Genomic DNA, 18,401 nt, shown 5'->3' on the forward strand with positions numbered 1-18,401 from the left:
CACGTCATTGCTATATCATTTAAATGTAATTGTCAAAGCTCCTTCTTGATATCAGTGCACTAAGCATCCTGTTTACACCGATCAACCTGAAATGCAATTAAATATGTGATTGCATTGTACAATAAAGAAGTGTATAACTTATTTTAGCATACGTTATCATATCTAGAGATATTTGTTGTTGCCGATTAGTCAATCCAGAGTGCACACGTTGTTCCTCGACGGTGTTATTTGTTTCAAATATAACGAGGTGATAGTTCAACTTATGTTGAGACACATCTGCAGACATAATGAAACATGCCAACAGCTGCAGACACTTACAACAGCTCTGATCTGTGTGTGTCCTCTGGGGCCCCCCTCGTCTACACCCTGTCTACCCATAATGGAAGGTGCTTTCCACACCTGTTGTCCTGATGGTCACAGGCCCGGCCCGGGTTCTCTTTGGCGCTATAGTTCTGGATCTACAATGAACCCTCTCTTGGGTCTGTATGCAGCATGTAACTCCAGCGATCCAGGCCTGGCAAGGGACTTTTTTGCAGCCCTTGATCCCTTTTTTACTGCAGGCCTCGTGCTAGACCTGACCAACCCCCGAGACCTAGTCAGGTCTGCTTTGGGCTTAATGTGGTCAGTCAGACTGCAGGTGCATGAACCTTTGGCTGCTTTTCGGTCAGTGTTCATATTGGTATTTGGATATTGAGGATATTGATCAATTGTTTGCTCTAAAGAGGGACACCGCCCCTGAAACATGGCATCCTCGTGTTGCCTTCATATGCTGTCCGAAACAACAAAAACAATTTCAAAGCAGATACCAATTTAAAGGGTAAGTAATAAAGTAAAAGATTCTGTTCCTAACAATCAGCCCGTAAAAGCAACATAGCAATACACACACGTCGTTGGAATCGTGCTGTGTGTGGTATTAGTTTGGTTATTTCAGTTTCTGACACGGTTGCTGCAGTTTTTGCTTCCTCCAATAGACGCACGCGGCTTAAAAAAGGAAATGACAAAACAAACAAACCCTTATTTTTATATGCAGTTACATACAGAAAAAAACACACCACTAAAGGCCTGTTTGTATGTATAGTTAAGGTGCGATAGGCTGGCGATCAGTAATGGAGTCAATGCGATTTCCGAAAGCTGGTAGTTACGATGGGCCCCTGAAAGCAGCATCAGCTGGGCAACGGGCTGCGCTGCCTTCTGCTGCTGTCGCCGCTTGACAACACGGCGACGATAACACACACACACACAATGATGGCCACATGAGGGGATCGTGGCCATCATTACAACGCCGGTAACCGCTAGACAACTAGATAACCGTACGCGGAAGGTAAAGTCTGTCATGAGTTACAGGTTAAAGGGCACACAGCCATATGTGTTGGCTAACAGCTAGGTTAGCTAGCTCCGGTTGCTGCATAAGTCAGCGTCAGCTTGTCGGAGAGCCTTTTTCATGGCTGCCATTGAATATTGTGACCGCTACCTCTACTAAGCTAACGGTAATGGCCGCTTGCGCTGGTTCGCAAAAAAACGACGTAACGGAAAAAACAAACAAACACACCGTGGTCCCATTTAATTAGCCGTTTTAAGCTAGCAATGCGTTCCGCGTTATTTCAGAATAACGCCAGCGGGACATTTGTGCCCACGCCCAGCTGGCGTCGCTCGTGGCGTTTCTTGCAATGAGTGACCGTTATGTAAACGTCAAGATTCAAGTCGAGGACATGAAGTCACTGGGCGAGGCGGAGGAGGATGCGGACAAGGAGGGCGTGGATGCCGAGGAGCGGGTGCCAGGGTGCTCTCCCACCGCCTCCGTCTCACCTGACCCGGCCACCGTCACCAGAGCCGGCAGAGACGCGACCAACACCTCCATCCTCTGCAAGCACCGAGTTAAAAGTCGAAGTATGCTGGGGAAGGACGCCAAAAACTCTTGTGGCAAACGCACCTCTGACATGGCAATGCACGGCTCTGTGGTCGCAACCCACGTTGGGACAAACTTGAATAGACTCGGGCACGAGCGGACACTTCACGTCAGAGGAACTGGGAAAATACTGCAGGGCAAGTTAGAGACTAATGGGAATTACGTAAACACCCATCCGTCCAAAAACAATCAGGAGACACGGTGCGAGGACGGGAAGAGGAAGAGGAGACCGGTGACGGTGGACATCTCCAAAGCCAAAACTTCACTGGAGGCGCTCAAGTTGAGCATCACGCAGCTCAAGTGGAAAGAGGTGTGCAACATGAATTTCTTTCCCTGTCTTTTTGTGTGTGTTTGTTATAGAGAAAATGTTATTTGACCAATGTCCTGTACAGGTTTTCATTCCTCGGTGCAAGGCTTGCTCCAGAGAGGACATCAGCTGCATTAAGTGCTCCATCGGGATGACAACAAGCTTAGCCTTTGGTCACCAATGCGATGACAACCTCTGCCGGACTATGTGCCACTGCGACAGGTCACACAGGGTGTGATGAGCTGGAGAGGTCACACTCTGTGTGTGTGTGTGTGTGTGCGCGTGGTAGGAAGGCACGAGAAGAAAAGCCCAACAATGCACATTTCTTATAGTTTGCAAGGAAATCGATCTGCACAGCACTACATAACGAGAGACAACATTTACTGGACATTTCAGTCGGTAGAAAACAATATAATCTTAACTGCTGCAGCCCATACAAATACTGTACTGGACAATACTATAATATAACCTCTTCTTTGTGTTTGGGGCCTTATATTAGATGATGTAATAGCTTGACTTTGTGTTTCTCTGACAAAATGTTAAAAAAAAACAAAGCTTTTCAGATGTCAGGACTGGAAGTTGAGTCTGAGCTGGAGTGGTGCATTTGCAAGAAAGTTCAGCACACTTAAACATAAATTACAATCTAAAGTGCAATCTAAGGAAATGTGTTGTTAATACTTCAAGCTGCAGAAACGTATGCACTGCGTTCCAGCTTAGAAAACGTATTTATGTACCCTCATAAGATATACATGAGGACTGTACTCTGCTGATCTGTCAGAAACAGAAAGTGGATTCCCAACAACATGTGGGATTGTTTCTATTACTCTAAACATCTCGATGGACCTGTTCATCCATTGAAATAGTACCGACAGTAGAAATGAAGCAGTGTGGTCTCGTCATATTTTTTTGAGTCTATTTTAAGACTAGAAGTCAAGCTGATCATTGGCTAGTGAATTGTAAATGGCGTGAGGATGTGAGAAAATGAGTATATTATTTAAATTAAAATATTCTTGGTTGCAGCTCTAATATGACTTAGTCATCTTTTCCTCTTCCAGAAATGATATGAATAATTGATGAAGACTGATTGAAAACTTGCCCCATTATTAATTATATGACATGGTCGCCTTTAACCCCCGGGGGGTCACGACCTGACAACGCCGGTCTGCGTGCCTCTAATGTACGACATTACAGAGAAGAGGTGTGGATCAAAGTATTTTCAAAAATGCAGTCGCATTAAAACATTCATGAGAGGGCTAATTCATCCAGTTCTCCTTTCTCCGATCCACAAACGCCATCTGGTCGATTTTGAATGCGACGCAGGTAGTAATACTCTGCTGTCGGCTATTATTAACATGGTCTCCATTATGCAGGAGAAGCGAGCGAAGGGCATCGTGATGAGACTTGGTGGAGTAAAGACTCTACTTAGCACCGCTGACCAGGCACTGACACTTAAACCCTTCCAGGTCTGGTATCGCAAGAGAGACAGGAGGCCTATATACATTACCACGCTTTGTTATGCCGGTGCAACCCCCTGACAAAAAGTCAAGGGCGCCATAGATCCCGTGCTATTTTTGTGAAAGTACCTGTCATCATCTTTGAAGGGGTCGAAACCCCAGTCGCCCCGTTTGTCAATTATGAAATGAACTCAAAGCACTGATGCTGGTTTACAACATAGAATACTGGACATTTTGCAAAGACGCGTCAGTGAGCTGATATGTCGTTCATTTGGTCACTTTACATCCAAATCACTACGCCCTACATCTGCAGTGTTTTCTGCCCTCGATGGACAGCTGTCTGCTGACTTTAAACATATGGCATTCACCTAACACAGTGCGGAAATGATTAGGCTTTAAGCGCCTCTAATCCAATAGACGTTTAGTCCTCCTGGAGGCAGAGAGAGAACGGCAAGCCAGAGGGTCTGAGTGGCAGAAAAATAAGACCAATAACTCTGCTTTCAATCATTGCGTTTGGCATTTCGATAAGGATTCTGGTACGAATAGGATTATAAGTGCTCTTTTCTTCGCTGCAACTTAAAGTACCCTACATATGCGGCTGCGTTTGCGCTACAATAGCTAAAACCAAGACGGCTGTTTTTGGGGCCTGATTCCTAGAAACGACTGCGATCAATTGGACTTCCTCACACGTCGACATCTGCACAGCAGTAGTTCTAGCAGGTCTTGGCGACAGAGCAGGGTTTTCCTCTCTCACACACTCATTAATGGGATTCAACTCTTGTTGGAGATCCATCTTATAGCTGTACGGGGGGCCTTTTCAGCTCAGACGTTAGTAATGGCCCTCCAATGCAACTTGATAGAGATGCATACATTTAAAGATGGACTCCAGGACGAAACAGTTAGGCGGATTATAAGGATGAAGACCAACTAGTTTAATATAGAAAGACACTAAAAAACATGCCAGGTTGCTGTCCTGTTTGTTTGCAGTGAAGGCGGATGACTTTACGAATACGCACAATTGGGATTTGTTGTTTTTGCTGATTTTACAGAGGAGAGAAAGCTTCCCTCTGGAAATAGATTTAATCTCTTCTCCTTTTATAGGAGCTGCACCGCAACCACTGAAAATCCACCACGCCAGCATTGGTGACGCATCAACAAATTGAAAACGTTTATTTTCATATCAATGAAACCCAAATGATGAGCATTAGTTGAAAGCTGTGTGTGTGTAAATGCAGAATCAAGTTAGTTTGAATGCACATTTGAAAACGCCTCAACAGCAAACGGACGAGGCTTTAAAGAGAATGAAAAGTGGATTGTGTGTAGCGTGAGGTGGAAATGTAATGTCGTAGCAGACGTTGTCTCAACAGGTGGTCATGCGCCGCTCGGCTCGGGGTCCAAACACTGAGCTTGATCATAAAAATAACTTGAATGCGATGTATTGTCTCTGTCCTCTTAAGATGAGGTGGGAACTTGATGAAATCGAAAGGATTAATGAGCTGGAGATATCTGTACGTCACACTGTGACTGTTATATCTTACATCCCATCGCTTTGACTTCCTTTTCAGCAGACTTGCATTGTGGGAGTGTGGACCAAGAGCAGAGGTGTGCAAGATAAACGCTGTGCCGTCTGTTCTGATTTCCCAGCCCTCTAAAATCCTTTTTATAGTATCACCACCTCTTCTTTTTTTCCCCCCTCCAGCTCATCACAACAGAGCACGCACGAGTACCATCTTTAGGAAAGATTATCCTGCACTCTAGGATCACCGAGAGGACAAATATGATATATATTATAATTAAATATTGTAAGTAAAATGAGTGTATTTCTTGCTTTTTTTATTTCATTTAAAATCATCTTTGTCCCTGTTCTTCTCTCCAGTTTCCTCTGGGAAGACGAGCGCCCTGCGATATCTACTGGCACGGCGTTTCCTTCCACGACAACGAAAACGTCGTCTCAGGCCAGGTGAACAAGTTCCCAGGTATCTCGCACGCTTTTTTGCCGCTCTCCTCCTCCTCCTCTTCCTCCTCCTCCCCCTGCGACTTCCTGTTGATTCACGGCCGCTGCTCCGGCAAGGCTCGTTTTAAAACTGCAGTCAGGAGAGATGGCTTCATTTCATCTCGCAGCACTTGTGTATTCAGTATTCTGTAATCGCAGCGGGAGGGATTTAGCTAAACCCTCACTGATCCTCATCGCTCCAGCGCTAACCTTTTCATGCCACGGCAATAATCATTACTTAGGAGACTCAAGAGATTATTGCATTAGTAAGAAATGCACATCACTGGAGTGTCCCGTCTTGCATTTATCTTGCGCCATCAGTCTCCGTGCATATTATATACTTTTATCATATTGAGTTGTGCATGTTGGCTCCCCCTCTTATCCTTCTACAGATTATTTGCTTCCTCATAGCAATATAACTTCCTTTTCTCCCAAGTGCATTTTTTTCATATTGATATTTTCCATTCATTATGCCTGAAACGGTGCGTCGTGCATTCGCAGGAATGATAGAAATGCTGAGGAAGATCAACCTGAGTCGGGCCGTGAGGACGATGCAGGAGCTTTTCCCGGCCGAGTACGACTTCTACCCCCGTTCCTGGATCCTGCCGGAGGAGTGCCAGCAGTTTTCCACCCAGGTAACAGAAGTGTTAATGATGCGTGGAGACTTTCTTTTGGATTAACTTCTGTGTTTACTGTGACAAACATTAGCTGCTGCACGCTGGTTTTTAGAAAATGTTGCGTGGGTCATGAGAACACGATGACAAAAAGATTAGATTTCGGTGCATGCTTTGAAAAGAAGGCCGTTGTATACAAAAAGCACAAGAAGAGAAATGGTTTAACTTTTTTCATTAACGTGATAAATGGAGGTCGTGGGACGGCAGTGTAAATAAAAGTCGCCCACATAAATCCTGCGATGGATAAAACGATACTAAAAAAAGGCAAGATAACAAAACTAAGAAGGCTAACGTGAGCTTAAAAAGACACAGCAGCGTGAGACCAGGTGTTACTGATAACATTAGCTATGGCAACGTACAATCCAAGTGCCCCAGTAGGCCGTGCTAGTAAAGCAACATGCATTACAGCGTTGGTCCTGGACATGCAACTCATAAATGGGAGGCAGTTTTCATTACTATCTGTAGTTTTTTCTGCTATCACAAACCATAACCGGTCTTTTTTTAGCAGATTATGTCTCCTATTGGAGATAAAGATAGCGACAAGAAGCTTTTTAAATGAAAGACGGCTCTGAAAAGTAAAGCCACCGTGTCCGTTTGCCGTCTTGCTTCCTCTTCATTTTCATATTTGAGCGATAACAACACAGAGGAGGAAGATGTGGCACATACTGTCATCTTTCCAGCTCCGGACTCTTGCTTCCTCTCTCTGTAACTGCTCACCATGCTTCCGCCGCTCAGCGGTGTTTAAATGGGTCGACTGTAACTTGTCATTCATGCGCTCGCTTTCATTGCTCGTTCTCCTCGAGGGGGGAAAACAGGATTGTGCCGTGTTCATAAATATGACCCTTTATGGTCATCTAACACTCCTTACCACATGGTTGAATCTAGAAGGATTAACTTGGAGAGAAAAGAGCCGACTGAGTGCCGAGCGTCTCTCTGCTGCTTTTCCCTGATGGACTACAACGAGCTAAAGCATGTTAAGAGTCAGTTCCCAAATGTGTCATTCACCACCACCCCTCGAGAACAAGTCTTAAATAAATGGAAATACAGAAATAGGCTTAATCATTTAACGACAAGGAATAAACTGTTTAAAATGTTTCATTTTTTATCAATTTTGGCAGGTAGACAAATAATCACTGTCAAATATAGTCACTGGCATGTCAGTGCGCTTTTATTGGGATAATTAAATCAAATTTCTGACGCAATCGAAAGAGCAGATGGTGAAAAAAATATATATATTTAAGCAAATCATGTATAGTCATGATATGTTATGTCCAGCAGGGGGCACCAGAATATCACTGTTAACCTCCCATTCTAGTTTACAGCAGACTAAACCTTTTTTTAAAAAGGTTTTTGTATCAGAAAAAGTGCATCAGATTGCCACAAATAAGTATTATATACACTGAAATCTTACTAAAACAGAATTCAAAGGCTCGGCTATGACTTTACATGGAGGACGTTGTTTAGCTCGTAGGCAGAGATACGATCTAAGTGAATGCATGCAGTGTATCATGAGATGCATAATGGGTAAAACTTGATTACTGGTTCACTAGATGTTTAATACAAGGATTTATTTCTGCATATTGCATAATCAGTGACTCCTCAGGGGTTCAACTCTGGGATTAGGGTAGCCATCTTTTTCTTCCCCCACATTCTTCTTCCAATCTGCTGTAAACACATTAATGTGTAATGTGTAACTTCACAAGATGAACTATTTCAAACATGAACTGCATTATATAACATCTGTAAAAGAAAAATCTGATTGTTTTTAACGACTTATGATGAATTGTTAAAGCTGGGGTTGGCACTTACTTAGACGCATTATTTCTTCTCGCACCCTGACGGTAATCAATAAATCAAACGCTGTATAATCCCGTTCATTCGTTTAATCCGGCCCCCGTGAAACGATTGAATGGTGGAGAGGCCTGATGAGAAGGGATCTGGTGTTTTTTTTCAAGTTCCCCTCTTCCTCAGCACCAAATAGACTTCACTCAAACTCAGGGATCTGTGTCACCGATACGTCCGTGAGCTTTCTTTTTGTTCCCGTCATCCTCTCGAGATCCGCATGGTGAAGGAGAGCAACGCAACGTTGAACCCCACCTTCATCGTCAAGCCGGACGGCGGCTCTCAGGGCGACGGCATCTACCTCATCCGTGACCCCGGTGACCTGAAGCCCACGGTGGGGTCGCAGGCCAAACAGGCCGTGGTCCAGGAGTACATCCAGAGGCCGCTGCTCATCGACAAGCTGAAGTTTGACATCCGCCTCTACGTGCTGCTGAAGTCCCTGGAGCCGTTGGAGATCTACATTGCCAAGGAGGGCCTGACACGTTTTTGCACCGAGCCCTACCAGGTAGCCGCAAAGAGGCCATTCATGCTTTTGTTGTTGTTTATTTGCTTTGATTGCCATGAAACACGTAGCTATACCTTCACAGCAAGCAGTATTTTGCACGCATGTTTACTTTAAACACTTTAATCGTGCAATACAAATACATTTTTAAATACTTTTTGATTCCGTCTGTATATATAATACTGCCATTGTGGATTATTTACTGTTTTTTTGTTTGGTTATATAGTTTTTGTGTCGCTTTACATGTAATCCTGCACTTTCCCCACTGCACGACTAATAAAGGATTATCTCATGTTATCAAAATTAAAGCCACCCTTATTCTGATTGTGCAGGAACCAAGCCAGAAAAACCTGAGCCACGTCTTCATGCACCTGACCAACTACTCCCTAAACGTGCACAGTGGCAACTTTGTCCACTCGGACAGCCAGAGCACGGGCAGCAAGCGCACGCTGTCCAGCGTGCTGTACCGGCTGGCGGCCAAAGGCGTCGACATCAAGAAGGTGTGGTCGGACATCATCGCTCTCGTGATCAAGACCGCCATCGCCGTGGTGCCTGAACTCAGAGTCCACTACCAGGCCGACATCCCACCCGGGAAACCGGGACCCACTTGCTTCCAGGTGCGTAGCCGGTGATGTCGTCGTAGAGTCGGACTGGAACAGGAATGCATTGTTTGGATACGCATTTCTCTACTTTTAAAATGGACGCTAGTTGTCGGTGCAAACAGGAACTGCTAATATTTGCATCTCGAGCTCCTCCTCCTGCACGTACAAAAAGAACAACGTGTTGCATTATGGGGGATCCATTTGCAGAAATGGAACATATTAATAATAATAACTACATTTCATTTCTTTGTATAAATCAGAATCGTCGATCCGCATTTTATACTAGTATTTATTGCCCACTCTTGTGTTATGCATTGGTAAAACCAACCAGACAAACTGTTTAAATATATACTCATATAAATAAATGAATGTCAAGAGGAAAAACAACTTAATGCAGAAAATATGGCAGACGAGACGACCTCTTGCTGCATGAATCAGATACAAATTCATATACGTTCGTGGTGTGAACGGATAAAGATTATAGCTTGTCGTTACACAGTTTGCTTTATTTTAAAATATCCACACAAAGTATGTCATAAGGATGCGTTTGTGTCTTAGATATTAGGTTTCGACATCCTGCTGATGAAAAACCTGAAGCCAGTGTTACTCGAGGTCAACTCCAACCCCAGTATGAGAATAGAACATGAACAAGAGGTACGAGTGACTGTCAACAACAATATTGCCATAGTTTTATTATTATTAATATTATTATTACTGTGCAGCGCTGTAATATATATTTGTGTTTGTCTCAGATGGCACCAGGAGTCTTTGAATACGTTCCCAGTCCGGTGGACGAAGAGGTGAAAGTGGGCGTGATCAGGGACACGCTGCGCCTCATGGACCCGGGCCGCAAGAAGCCTTCAATGTAAACACACACACACACACTTTTTTACACACGGTGTGAAGCTCTCGCACCGTCCTCCCTTTTGTCTGCTGCTCTTAAGAGTCCACGTCTAAGGACACGATACCTCCCTCTGCCCTCAAAGCCCGTCTCTGCACCTCTCAACGGCTCTCCATAAGCCGGTTAAATGGGGAACAATTTAATTCGGCTGAGCCGAAGTGGAAAAATTCACACATTACTGTGCGAGCGGCTCCCTCTCTCTGGCTGACCGGCCCTGTGTGGTGCCTGGCAATAAATCTCCTCCCCCATTTAGGGTTTTTGAGCCCCTCCTCTCCTCCCCTCTTTAATCTGTTTTTCTTCTATAACAAGAGGATTTACTGTTCCTATTCCACCGCCATCATCATCTCGATTCCTTCCCTCCTTTCCCCTCACGTCTTCCTCTCCAGATTATCTCCTTTATCAGATATTTGATCTGCTTTGTTCCGCGAGTGACGGGGATATCGCCTCGCGGGGATAATACCCACTTAACTGTTTCATTCATGGCCGGTAGCGCGTCGATGTAATGCGCCTGCGATACGTTTAATCCTCGTCCCTCCCGCTCGCGCTACGTCTTCATCCGGCTGGAATCACCAGAACCGCACATCTCGTACTGCTCGTGAAATACAACGCCGTGTGATGTAGTGTACACATTCAGAATTCTGAACACTAATTCCCGTCTATGTGCTTTTAGAGATCCCTAATCCTTTAATCTAATGTCTCTCACACTCTTTATGTTGAATTAGAACTCGGCTTTTACATCTCTATTCTTGCATTTCACTTTTTTCTTTTTTTTTATAGCTTCAACAATTTGTCGATGAGCAGAAAAGTTAAGTTTCAAATGTTTACTAATTCACAAATATCTGAATTTAAAATATCAGATATCACAACATTCGTGATGGGCACTTTTCAGAAATTAGTGATAGACAATGACTGCCAGGACAATCCATAAATATAGGTATTAATGATGATATAAAATCAAAAAAATCCATACCAGACATACCAACGATAAGTTGAAACAGCGTCTCCATTAAATCTCGTCGGTGTCACCCTTTTCTGTGTGCGTCACCAGAAAGCAGTAAAAAGCAAATTTTCACGTTTAACTTACTCCCAGACTCGAACAATCCTTTTGTTTTCCTGTATGGTCTGAATAATCACTTCCAATATCTATATTTAGGCAGAAAGTCCCAGTATAAGTCGAGCTACAGTGAAGTAAACACGGCAGTGTGTGAGTCATTGAAGGAAGCGATGCTAATTAGCTCTTAGTTTTCATTGCATAATAGAAAGTTAATTTGATATACAATGAATAGCAAAGTGGTCATTTAGATCATAATGAGCTAAAATAGTAAGTGTTTGTAGTAGTGGTTACTGATGATAAGACTATTAAATAAAAAAAAACACTTATTATGATTAATAAGCACTTGGCTGCAGAAAGAAAGCGGTTACAGTCCCATAGGATGGGAACACACACACAATGCAAAGCTTTAGTAGATAGTGAGTTGTGTGTGTGTGTGTGTGTGTGTGTGTGTGTGTGTGTGTGTGTTTGTGTGATATGCTAATCTTATCCCAACGAGCTAGTGCTAATATTTATTGAATTAGCCGTTAGATTGGATATGCTCCAAATAATGTAATCATCACTGTAGCCGACGACGGCGGATCTCATTAATCATTCAGTCCCACGGTGTGTTTACACGAGCACAAAGGCCGACGCGCCGTGTTTGTCTGCTGGAAAACACGCGTGTTTGATGCCCCCGGCTGCCATGTTGGATTTGATCCGTTTTGAAATGAAGCCGTTTATGTGTAAAGGACCACACAGGGAGATGAATACTTATACATGTCTTAACGCAGAAGGATCGATTTTTGATTTCCTTTTCTTCTCGAAAACTTTCCAGAACTCGTTAACGAGTTGTCTTCGGGCGCGCAAACTAAACAGTTCCCGGCGTCGTCGCGGGAGGTTAAGTCGTTTGTTCAGCGAACAGACGGCGCTCCCCGTCTGGTAAACACACTGCCGTTGTCGTCGTGGTCTCTGGCAGCTTGCTCTGCAGCTGGAGGGAAGCGACCCGGATCCAGTCGTTCAGAGTTCAGACTGAAGTATGAATTTGACTTGTCAAGATGCTGAGGACAACACAAAGGTGCTGCTATAATATTATATATATACACACACACACACACATCTATAATGGAGACTTCCACAAGAGAGATTAGTAAACACAACATGGCAGAACACAATGAGTGTCATCCTGGTCTTTTCCCAGCTCATTAATCTTGTGCACGATGCCTCTGCGGGTGATTTATGAGCCATTATGAGAGCTGTGAGGGGAGAGGCGACGACACAAAGACGATCTTCGTCGGGGGTCGTTTTCTTTAAATAGGGTGCAAGGGGAAATGAGTGAAGCGTCGTCTGCATAAAGAAAACAATGTATGCCGAGGAGGATGAAGGCTGTTTGTGTCTCCATGGAAGCTTTGACACACTTTGAGGGCAGCGGAAACGTCTTTTTAATACTTATGATCATGAACCGTGTTTCCGGTGACTGTAAGTTCCTCTTTTGGTCTCCGAAGATATCCGTCTCTTATTTATTTAAGTTTTTTTTTGGCTCTTGTGGTCGCGCGGTGAGGAACAAGGGAGGAAAGTTTAGCTTTTAAGTCATTTAAACACACACAAGAAAGGTGTATTGTTGACTTGTGTCTTTCTGTGGGTTCAGAAGCTCGGGCAAGGAACTCAGATTTCTGAAACGGAGATAAGTGTGCAGTCGGTTGACACATCTGGAACATTTTTAAGCCTTTTCGCAGTGTGTGAAAAGCTTCGGAGACGTCTCCACCAGGAGGACAGACACTGCGCTTATGCCGGCTAACGACAGCTAAATTAGGCCTCACTGGGATAACATTTGGCACCGGGCCGCTGCATGTCTTTTTAATAACCTGCCATTCTTCACCTTTTACCCCCTCGCATCGCCCGGCATCATTCTCCTCTCCCTCTCTCTCTCTCTCTCTCTCTCTCTCTCCTCTCTCTCTCTCTGTCTGCTGGGAATGTTTGCCGACGTTCCCGTCACCGTCTGCCTCGGCTGTCAGCTGTCCGCTCTCAGCCGAGCCCGTCCCGTCTAAACACACGTGGGCGGTGGTGTCCTTCTGGCTGCTGAGGGATGATTGATTCTATTAAACATTCAGCGGCGCTCTCGCTCGGTGCCATTCACACTGCTTACTAATTCATGGGAGGAAGAAACCGCCTCGTAAAAAAGTCAGCCGCACCGTATCCCCTCGACTCGACTGCGCCACTGCGTCGTCTTCGTTGCTGCTTTTTGTGTGTGTGTGTGTGTGTGTGGTGGGGGCGAGGCGGGGGACTTAAAAAAAGGACACACACACTCGGCTGCTGTCACTCTGGGATTATCTGAGGTCACATTCATCGGGGGAAGTAATAGAAATGATGCTCGGTGCCGCTCGACGGGAATGTGTGCATCAAAAAGCTTGCAGCCAAGGGAGGGAGATGTCAGTCAAGCACAGTGTGTACACGCCCACAACAACAACGCACACAAACGCATGACTCTTCATTTTCTATGAGAAGATTCGATTTTTTTCAGTGATGCACAGGGAGAGATGGAGCAATGTGAACGTTAACAAACGTACGTGGAAGCATTGAGCTTCAAGTTGTGTTGTTTCTTCATCATATTTGCAAATATTTTGTGAAGACTGAAATAGTTTTGGGTAGCTTTTCTAAGATCTATGGACAGATTTCAATTCAGAAATGACAACGAGTCACCTCAGGGTGTTTGCAGCGCTCAGAAAATGTACCGTACGTATTCATGTTTCATGAGCGACGGCCTGAATTTACAGCCGATGGATTTCTTTAAGCACCTGATATATAGAAGTGCTTCTGTGTTTCTGCCTCATCGGCATTCAGAACGTCAAACGTGACGTCTGCAATCAACCTCTAAAAGCCGAGCGTTCGTCCTCCATCAGCGGTCGCGATGCCGTTGGCAACAAGTACCAGACTTTCATTAAATACTTCACGTCCTTTAAGGAACAACAAACCACTGCAGAGTAAACTGCCGTTTTCAGTAGACGGCGTTTTACCTGAGTCACAATGCTGCTGCTCCCATTTTAAAAGTCCTGTTCCTTTTCCGGGCTTTGTTTTACTTAAAAGGAGATCCATTAGAGGAACATTGAATATCAAACCAACAGCTGGCTTCAGTTGATTGCAGTGCAGACTCTCACCTCTAGATGCCACTAAATCCTAAACTCTGGACGCCCACGTAGCCAAACTGTGATGCTTTATGTTTGTCCCTGTCATTGCATGGCCGTAGTTCCCACCTGAGGGCGGGCAGGCTGGACCACGGAGAGGGGATCCCCATGGAGGCGGAGCCCCGAGAGAGGAGCCCCGACGAAGGCGCTCTGCCCTCGCTGTGCCTGAAGCAGGTCTACCCAAAGTACGCCAAGCAGTTCAACTACCTGCGGCTGGTGGAGCGCATCGCCGCCCTGTTCATCCGCTTCCTGGGGGTGAAGGGCAACATGCGGCTCGGCCCCACGGCCTTCAGGACCTTCATCCGGTACATCAGCTTCATTTCCCTTCACAAAAAGACGGCCGAAGGAAACTCGGCCGTGAAGAAAAAAGGACGGCGTCGGTGCATGTTCGATGGTCTTAACAAGCAAAAGCACTTTTTAAACCACCAACAGTAAATACATTGATGCGCAAATTTACATTTTAATACACGGGCGCGTGATTCATGTTTTAAATAGATATATAAATACAGTCGGACCTGTCTAACCTCAGTGGAAATGTTGCTAAGCTAGCCGGCGACGCGGTCAGTGACTGAATGAACCTTAGACTGTGTAAAAAGATCATTATATACTTTGTATATACTGTACATAAATATCTTTATATACATATCTTTATATACTGTATACATAAAGATCTGTATATTCTGTATATAAAGATATTTATGTACCGTTTATATATAATATATATAGATCTTTATATACTGTGTATATACCGTCTGTAAACTCTACATAAAGATCTGTATATATTGTTTGTACACAGTCTTTTATGTACTGTATATGATGTATGAATATCTTTTTATATACAGTATATAAACTGTACATAAATGTTTTATATGTTGTCTATAAATATTTTTTATATACACTTCATGTTTGAAACAGACGATCAAATTTGGGGGAAGTTAAAGTTACATTTTCTTCTCCCAACATTCCTACTCTACGTACAGTTCCCGATCCGGCTGTCAATCACAGCTGTCGATCATCATGAAAAAGAATAAAGAATACTTTGAATGAAACTTTATTGTTGCTGTATTGACTGACGGGGACTTCCTGGTTGCTTTCAGGACCTGTAAGCTGAGCAACAGCAACTTCTCCATGGCTTCAGTGGACATCCTCTACATAGACATCACACGCCGCTGGTCAGGAACAACACCCGAGTCTAGAGAAGCAGGTAACACACACACACACACACACACACACACACACACTACACGAGGAGGACAGAGAGCCGGGTATCCTTGAGACTGTGAGTGAACGATGCGCTCGGAGATAATTGCTTGTCATTCTTTGTCAGACTCCCTCCTGACGCCGCGCCGCCGTAATTGAAATGAGCCGAGATCACAATGTGGCAGCGCAGGAGAGACCGACCGGCATGAATTATTCAGACGCTGCACCTCTGCGAAGGAATGTTTTCGCTAGGTGCTGCGGACGGATGGAGATCACATGGGCCGCGATGGAAGGGTCCGCGGGCTGCATTCAGAGCGAGCGCTTACGTATGCAGGGAGGAAGTGTCGAGGTCTGATTATGTGTGTGTCTGTCTGTGTGTGTGTGTGTGTGTGCGTGCGCGCTATGGGGGATCTGTAGGGACACGAGGTGTGGCGTTACTATCGCTCGTATTATCAAATGATTGTTTTTATGGGCGCAGGGAAGAAGAGTGTAGCTTTCTTGCAACACTCTTCTTGTGAACGTTCTTGGATGAGAGAAGATGAACCGTCACAAAGACATCAAACATTTAAAACATTTTACGCACACAGAAAAGGGCGACGTAATAACACTGATAATGGCCGCGTTGGGTCCCAGAGCTGGTTTTTATCCGCTCCGGGGTGATGATGGATGTCGGTCCTCCTTTCATTAGTCCTCCGCACATTCGTCTTCCTCCTCTCTCGGCCGACAATAGCGACAATAGCGGCCGAGAGAGCAGGAGACATCGAGGAGACCTTTTGAGTGAAAAATCCCACTCTTGCTCGTGTTGTTTTTCGTGAACACTTCACTGTTTTCTTATTTCCTTCTTTGACCTTCGGTGACCCTGACCTTTATCATACTCAGGCGAGATCTGAAAGCTATGAAATTAAGATAACTAAAATGATTAAATCCTTTCATTCCCTCTTCTTTACCCTTCTACAGCGGCAGCAGTTCAACGGTTCATCTTCTCTTGGTGGCAAAAGCACACAGTTATTAATATCCAAGTTATATAACTCGGAGATGTGAACGGGAGCATGCATGGTTGTCTTGTCCCAATGCGTTATCCGGGACCCTGAGAACCTGTTCAGGAGTAGATAAGACTATTGAAACCTCTTCTTTTTGTCCGCTAGGTTCAAGATGACATCACCAGTGAGCTCAAACTCTGGAAACAGACACACAAACAGCCTGTTGTCCGATTCAAAAGTCCTTCATCACATCCGCACTCTCTGCTTTGCAGGTATGGGGCTGCAAGCGTTCGTGGAAGCCTTTTTCCACCTGGCCGGTCGCAGGTTCAAATCCCTGCCGCTGAGGGAGCGGGTGGCCTCCCTGCTGGGGCTGTGCGAGGCCCAGCTGGAGGCCCAGACGACGGGCGCGGAGGAGCGGCGCTCCGTGAGCTGCAGCAGGGCGATGCCGCGAGGAAACCCCAAGACCCAGACGCCGGGACTCACCCACCCCGCCGACGCCCTGCTGGGCTCGCCGGCCCCCCTGCGCAGGGCGTCCAGCCAGGACTACCGGCTGCATCAGAGACTCAAGCCCCGCACGCTCAGGGCCAACGTGGAGAACTGACGAGCGAGGGCCGCAGCCACCCGAACGCTCCGCCTTCAGACTTCTCCCACGGTGGCGAGAGGGGGGGGGGGTTACATACTGGTCCCTGCTCGTTTGAGCCCCGCTGGCTAACTCGCAGGAGGACTGTTCACGGCCTGATTGCTTTTTCTTCAGAAGAGGGAAAATGTCCACAGGGGAGGGGGAAAGAACATGAGCTATAAGAACATGAGCTATAAGAACATGAGCTATAAGGTCCAGTCAGGAGGAAGATGCGGCTGCTTTAATACTTAGCGATTCTTCAGGAGCAGCTCTTTGCTTCCCTTCACTTTTCTCTTCTTGGCGACACTTGACAATTAAGCTTTTGTTCCTTTAGCGACACTCTAAGACGCTTCACATTCAACGCGGCGACACACATCACGCATCAGCGAACGAGTCTTAAGGGAGTGTGTCCTCCGGGGGTGTGCGCTCTGGGAACGGTTACATTTGCACAGAATCGGGCGTGAGGGTGACGGAGCGTCGGGGTAGTCGTGTATCTGTGTGAGTGTGTGTGCGTTTGTGTACTGTACCGTATTTATTTGTGTCGAGCTCGATAGTGGACGCCGGCTTCCAGCCAGCGGCTCTGCTCCGTTAGCGATGAGCTAAGTGAATAAGTGTTGGCCGCCCTCAGACCTCCAGCTGTCGCATCTTTAGCGCGATTACTTCGTGGCCACACGGTTGTCGTCCGTTTTTTTTTTTTTTTTTTTTTTTTTGAGGAGAGGGGGGAATTAATTGCATGGCACAATTCAATCAGATGCATTGTTTCTATGAACGGGGTCCAGACAGCGTTTGTAATAAAAACTCATCCGCGCTGTCGGGTTTCATTATTCACTCGCTGAACGATATTTAAATAGTTTCATTTTTACAGCAAGATTATTAAACTAATGTGTCTCACGCAGACCAATAATTAAGTGTGGTGTGTTGCACAAAAATAAACAATCCAACATTGCATTTGTTAAAGTATTTTACGAGGTTCAGAACTTTGTGTGAAAGACGTATTGATCGCACTGCAAACTAATAAAGTCCTCTTGCTCTTTGAACCGATTGTTGATTCTTATAACTTTCTCTTTTTTTCATACAAATCGTGTGTGTGTGTGTGTGTGTGCGCCGTCATGGTGCCTGTGAGTGAGATCTCAGTGGACTCATTACAGGACACCTCTCGTCTCCTCGTCTCCTCATTAAGGGACGAAGCGTCAGTTTGTTCCTTTTGTT

General features: G+C 45.2%; 1 protein-coding gene across 4 annotated transcripts; it reads left to right on the forward strand.

Annotated features, from left to right (window-relative positions):
* Positions 1–1,170: 1,170 nt before the first annotated feature.
* On the forward strand, positions 1,171–18,229 carry ttll11 (tubulin tyrosine ligase-like family, member 11). Of its 4 annotated transcripts, none has more exons than XM_068574068.1 (10): positions 1,171–2,216; positions 5,544–5,643; positions 6,162–6,295; positions 8,391–8,681; positions 9,011–9,295; positions 9,839–9,934; positions 10,033–10,145; positions 14,456–14,698; positions 15,491–15,597; positions 16,846–18,229. In XM_068574068.1, the coding sequence occupies exons 1-10, from the start codon at positions 1,668–1,670 to the stop codon at positions 17,172–17,174; spliced, it is 2,247 nt and encodes a 748-aa protein (XP_068430169.1). In that variant the 5' UTR covers positions 1,171–1,667; the 3' UTR covers positions 17,175–18,229. The 4 variants fall into 4 exon arrangements, with proteins under 4 accessions (XP_068430169.1, XP_068430170.1, XP_068430171.1 ...); XM_068574069.1 differs by having other exon boundaries at positions 14,456–14,578; XM_068574070.1 differs by having other exon boundaries at positions 1,174–1,321.
* Positions 18,230–18,401: the final 172 nt, after the last annotated feature.

The sequence above is a fragment of the Clinocottus analis genome, unplaced genomic scaffold, assembly GCF_023055335.1.
Source record: "Clinocottus analis isolate CAN_PGR_092001 unplaced genomic scaffold, fCliAna1.0.p SCAF_13, whole genome shotgun sequence".
Classification (NCBI taxonomy): Eukaryota; Metazoa; Chordata; class Actinopteri; order Perciformes; family Cottidae; genus Clinocottus; species Clinocottus analis.

What these genes read in the sequence shown, in the direction of transcription:
- ttll11 (XM_068574068.1), top strand. Translation starts at nt 1,668, where the DNA reads ATGAGTGACCGTTATGTAAACGTCAAGATTCAAGTCGAGGACATGAAG. An exon ending in GCCTTCAGGACCTTCATCCG is followed by an intron (nt 14,699 to 15,490) that starts GTACATCAGCTT and finishes GGTTGCTTTCAG; the next exon opens with GACCTGTAAGCTGAGCAACA. An exon ending in ACCCGAGTCTAGAGAAGCAG is followed by an intron (nt 15,598 to 16,845) that starts GTAACACACACA and finishes TCTGCTTTGCAG; the next exon opens with GTATGGGGCTGCAAGCGTTC.